General features: G+C 38.5%; 1 protein-coding gene across 1 annotated transcript in view; it reads left to right on the top strand.

Annotated features, from left to right (window-relative positions):
- Nucleotides 1–3148: 3148 nt before the first annotated feature.
- The window catches only part of TAFII15 (TBP-associated factor II 15), a 137329-nt gene continuing 134477 nt past the window's right edge, over nucleotides 3149–6000 (top strand). The window contains exons 1-2 of the mRNA XM_089458112.1: nucleotides 3149–3453; nucleotides 3551–3615. Coding sequence (XP_089314238.1) covers nucleotides 3379–3453; nucleotides 3551–3615 — 140 coding nt within the window. The 5' untranslated portion in view covers nucleotides 3149–3378. The remainder of the gene's footprint in view (nucleotides 3454–3550; nucleotides 3616–6000) is intronic.

Below are 6000 nucleotides of genomic sequence, written 5' to 3'. Positions count from 1 at the left end.
CTATGAAGGTGTGGGAAACAAGAAAATCTAAGTGATTATGTGAGATTGAGTGTGGATCTGACTAAGTATAGATGAATCAATGTGAATAAAGTGCAGAACTGAACAAACGGAAGGAAAATCAAGTATCTGAGGAGAATCGACGTAATGGCGGCCATGGGTGCAAAAAATAAGAAAACCAATGTGACACTTCTGAAAGACAAATGACAACTTAGAAAAACACTTCCATAGGCTAAAACAAGTTTAAACACCAACAACCATGAAGAGAAACAAGCAAAACAACACTTAGACAAGTGAAACGACCAAAAGCGACATAAAAAGCGGCAAAAGGTGATAAAATCAAAACTCACCCGGAAAAGCAATGACAACTCCATTGAAGGTTCCTTGATCTCCTTTGGAATCCTAGAGCTCCAAGATCGAAGGCACAAATGAGCTCTAGAGGTGTCGATTAACTAGATTTAAGAAAATTAAATTTTATGATGCGCATGCCTAAAATCAAGGAAAAAGCGACACTTGGAAGAAACTTCTAAAAATAGCGATGTGCTAGCTTCAAGTAACTAATAATAAATCCTTATTTTCGAGGGATGTTTTTCTCTTTTAGATTTTTCTTTTTTTCTTTTTTGGGAAACTTTTCATGCACACTACTGGGAAAGATTGCACAATTTTGGGGAACTTGGCAACTTTCCGGCTCAGTATACTGCGCAGTTTCTGAGCTCCGTGAGGGATTGCACTATTTATGGGCTGCCTTCCATGACTAAACAATTTATGAGCTTAAGGCTGATTGCCAGTTTGAACTGTGTAATTCTAATCATCAAGGTTGACTGCCCTCAAATATTGCACAATTTCTAGAGGCAAGCCCAGAACTGCTATGAGACCAAGTCAAGAGGTTAGCTTTTGACTGAGAAAGACCAGCTAAGTGTAAAACAAGCAAACACAAGTACAAATGAAAATGACAACTCTCAGTAAAATCACAAGTACTTGAAATTAGTATAAGATAAGCTCATGTGGATAGGAAGGGAGGCTCTAAAATCGAAGCATATGCAAAATTTTGGAGGGTGGTTTTAGCTGCTACAACACTGGTGACACACTGGTAGAACTCCAACTCTTTGTATGGATCTTGTCTCATGCAAAACAAGTCTAACTCTTCCGGAAGTATTATTCAGTTCATTGATTGTTGCAGCTTCTTCACTTAACTTGAGTTAAAGATATAGTCCCTACCATTCTCTTCATCAGAAACACACATTCCAAGCCAAGTCAGACTCGGTTGTTTCGATTGGGGATGACAAGTATATAAATGCACTAGTAAAAGAAATTTTCATAGTCTTAGTTTTCATCTCTAGTGTTTCTCCACTCAATTCAGTGCTCGCGGTCCCGAGATCTGAGCCACAATTCCAAGCCAGCCTCTAGACCCTTGCCCAGAACTTCCTAAGACTTCTTAGAATGATAAATAACATAAGGATGATACTAAACATAAAAAACTTAAACAAGAAATTGACCTAACTAAGCCTAACCATGAAAACCATTTTTTCAAACATATGACAAACATGTAAGCTACAAGTCATGAATGCATATCTGATCACAAGAGACTGAAACATATCTAAGAATCACCAAGAAGGTCTAATGCCCTCTCATAATAGTCGCATTAGCATTTGTTAGTCCATTCATTCATCAACCATTCATGCATCCATGAAAACATATCAAGAGCCATAACTAGTATATACATCACATAACCAATAAATAACCAACATAGAAACCATGGAAACTCATCCATAATATCGCCAACATAATCACTAAAAATATACATGAATCACAATAGAAGAATAACTCTTATTAGCATATGAAAATACCAACCAAGTCAAGGACTTCCATGTACCAGCCGACCATAGATTGTGCTGAACTAAATCTCTCTTTCAGTCAATCACCGTCGCACCATATTCCAAGCATGAAAGTGGGATATCATGGAGTAAACCAAAACAAAACCAAACCAAGGCTTCCAGAGGCCAAACCACCTCAACCCTCAACCATAGTGATTCCACCTCCACGGTCGTACATCACTAACCCAAACCAGATTGGTCTCTACCTGAGCTGTCTAAGGCTCCAGGAATTAATAACTCAATCCACAACCTCTTAAGGCTCCAGATCATTTGTCTAACCTGGCTACATGAACTAGTAACTCAACCCACCAAGGGCTCAAGAGCATTTGTCCCAACATAGGCTCTAGGACTAGTAACTCAATCCAAGTTGTTCCATGGCTTCCAGAGCATTTGTTCCAACCCACAACCATAAGGAATTACGAGCACCAACTAGAAAACAATTAAGTGGAAAAAACCCACAACACCATAGCTATCCAGGAAATGGAAAGGCAAAGCTAAAACCACTGTCAATCCAGACAAATCTCCATGCCAATGACAACACATAACCATAAGTTCGCATGCATACACCATGCATCGATAAATCAACAAGGAAATCATGCATGCAACATGTTACCTACAAACCAACCCTGTTGTAGTTGTTAATCCACCTATTCCCTTGCACTTTCTTGCTTTCCTTTTGCCTTCTTTCTCCAATCCAAGTGAAAACTAGATTGCTCCAAGCATGCTCCAAGAATGCTCTAAGTGTGCAAGAGTGTGAGAGAATGAGAGAATATAAGACAACTCCACCCAAAAACTGTTAAAAGGCTAGAAACTGATCCTCATAATCCTTTTTTATCATTAATGTCTCTATTTTCTTTTCTTTCCTTCAATTTCCCTCTCATAAAAATCAATGTTTCTTCACCTTCCTTTTCTCCTATTATCCTTTATTTCATAAATAAAATGTCAGTTATTGTCATTTTGCCTTTGCCAATTTCCATAGCCATTAATTAATCACTAGTGATACCCATCACTATGTTTTACCCAACATTAGAATATGTGTCCCATGACCTTGGTCTTATTTTTATTATAAAAAAATCATTTCAGCATTTGAAAAAACAGTACGTTCGTGATTGTTGAAATCCCAAGGTTGAAGTTGAGAGCCCATGCCCCAACATTTTTTAATGGCAAATCTAACCTTGGACACTAACATACATCCAAGGGTTGTCTTTGCAAATCAATGAAAGCGGCTTTTCCATGGTCTACTTATTGACTTGGGTAACAAAAACCGTGCGCACAACCATAAGTTGGCTTCAATGCACGGTATGGATATTTTGATCGGTTAAAGGGAAAATAGTATGAGCTAAAGAAGAGGGGGATTGACGAGAGGGAAAGAAGGTAGAAAGAGAGCCGGCAGGGCAGTTTGCCATGCGTGACGTGGATTGATTTTGAAAAACCTGAACGAACTCTGTTATAGGGCTCTGTATTCAATATCTTCCTGTAGGTCCTCTGCGAGCAACGGGAGGGAAACATGGCAGAGTCAAAGCAGGACGACGATGCAGTGCTTATCGAATTCTTGTCTTCTTTGATGGATTACACTCCCACCGTACTGCTCGTCTTTCCCAATTACGTTTACCACATGCTCATCTCTTTTAAATTTATAATGGAATAAAATAACGAGTTTCATCTTTTTTTAATCGCAGATCCCAGATGAGTTAGCAGAGTACTACCTCAGCAAGAGTGGCTTTCAATGCCCCGACGTAAGAATGTAATAATCTTTTCCTTCCACTTTCTGTTCAAATTTTTATTTACGATTGATTCCTTGAGATTCGAAACTACTGCCTCTAGTTAATAAATTGCAGTCATTAGTATTTCGAATATCAGCTGGTAACAAAACCCTTATTTATTTTTGTCAATGGAAAGAAGTTTATGTGAGACACGTTTCTATACTCACACTCTAATTGGCGTCCAATTTGTCAAACCTTTGCTTTAAGCGGATTATTGTCCACAATAATGGCTACAGGCACGCCTGGTCCAAAGATAAAATAGTTCGGTCAAAATGACGAAAATTACCAATGGCATGTTTGCTCAGTGGTGAAGACAATGATTGCCAAGTCATTCACCAAGGTTCAATTCTCCCAGAGGTGATAATAATCAGTTGGGCTAGGAGCAAGTGTGGGGATAATGTCGACATAAGAATTCCCTATCACGGCAGCTCAGCAGAAGGAAAGTGCTTTTGATTAGTAGTTGGTCCTTAGGCCCTTATCGCTGGTGAAGACAGCTAAATTCTTGTGGTGCCTGCCATGTTCAAGGCAATTGTAATTCATATGGGATTTAAATAAAGCACTTTCAGAATAAGAGAAATTCAGGAAAATTTTACAAAGATTCATGGACCAATGAGCAAGAGAGGAAAATTTCGCAATGGTTTATAACTTCACGGAGCAGTGAGCTTAGAACTTTGTAAAAGCCAGACGACTTCTACCAACTGGGCGTAGGTGGATTGGTGACGTATATTAGTGACTAGTGAGGTATATGGAGCGTTTATCCGTTCATCAAATTTCATTGTCACAGTTGTTTTTCTCACCTGTATCTAGGGCAATTGTAATGCATCTCAGAAGCACTTATTACTGTCTAAATGGGCACACATCAGCGAGAGAATATTTTTTTTTCTTTTTCTTGGAGCAATGAACTTAGAACCTCGATAAAAGATAGATGGCTTCTGCCGAGGGGCATTGTTTCACATGTGAGGTCTATGAGTGTTGAACCGTCCACTATTGTTTCATTCTCATCATGGTATGTTGCAATTGCATGGTAAAAATTTCAAAAAAGATAAAGTCAGGTCCATGTGACTAAAAGTAGTAGAAGGGATACTGGCAATTAGTGAGTGCCTAAAGCATCACACAAAGACAAAATTAGACTTATGAAAGAACAAATAACAAAATGACAAATAGAGAGGTAAACCATAAAGAATGAAGTAGAGAAACCCTAAAAATGAAGTAGATATTAATCCCGTGCAAGTGAAAAGATTATGGCACCTTGGGAAAAATGACCCATTTCCAAATTCCAGATTCAAGGATATGGTCGAAGGGCCCATTTTGGTATAACTGCTGATTGCCTACTTCCTAGTTTCCTTTGTTCATTAAGAGGGCAGTTAATGAAGGGTTATCTTCTTTTTTATGTCTCTTATGGAGATGCACCTCAGTTTTAAGTGTTCCCCATAGTAAGAGATCAGAGGATGCTATCGATGCTTCTATAGGGGCTCAGGGCGCTCCCTTTCAACTTTATTTTAGTACTAGGACCAGAGATTCTTAGCCGTGTTGGAGAAGTCTCATACAGTTCCTCAAGAGATGGTAGCTATACCTAGGAGTAAGCATTTGAAAAATACCCTCAATATCAAGTAAGATCATCATCTTAGGTAAAATAATCGTAAGAGTATCATAGTGGGCCCTATTTATAATGCGAAAGGCAGTAAAGTACTTCACGCAAGCATTATCTTCAAATTTCTTCCTGGCTAATGATTTGTAAACAAGTTACTATGCATAGATATGGTAGGGTTACCAAAAGGCCTTATATGGGAGGAACTATTCCTAGGTTGACCTATCAATCAGTAGGTGCAATTGGTCACTAATATGGTAGGGATTTACTTCATGGAGGATGGCACAATCTTTGTACCAACTATGAAATTCCATCATCCTTGAGCATTATAATGTGAAGAGGGCACAATCGTGGGACTTGAGTCACGTCTTAACTCAACCTATTTTTACCACCCCTCTTGTGTGCCTTTTTCTTAATTGATTTTCTTTTTCTTGTATAGCTTCAGTTGGAACATTTCATTTACGCATCATTAACCCTTTAAAGATGGAGTGGTTTAGTGCTCATTGAGGTTGGGATATTTATAGTTCATTTCATTTTGATAGCTCGTGCGTTAGCCAGGAATGGGGTGAGGGCTAAAGAGCGGGGTAGAGCTCAGGCTATCCTTTGGTACTTTTACATTATTGTACTAATATTACACATCGTTCCCTGTTTTAAATTGTATCGTGTGTTAATCTTTGTTGTTGTGTGCAACTTTTCCAATCTATATGTTGGATTTGGGTTGCAAGTCATTGAGTTGATGTAATAACATTCTTTGTCACTCCATTACTAACATTGTTGA

Source organism: Pinus tabuliformis, chromosome 7, assembly GCF_031772625.1.
Source record: "Pinus tabuliformis cultivar Carrire ecotype Pingquan chromosome 7, CPIR1, whole genome shotgun sequence".
NCBI lineage: Eukaryota > Viridiplantae > Streptophyta > Pinopsida > Pinales > Pinaceae > Pinus > Pinus tabuliformis.
Note: the sequence above shows the minus strand (reverse complement) of the source record. Positions and strands in the feature narration are given on the sequence as shown.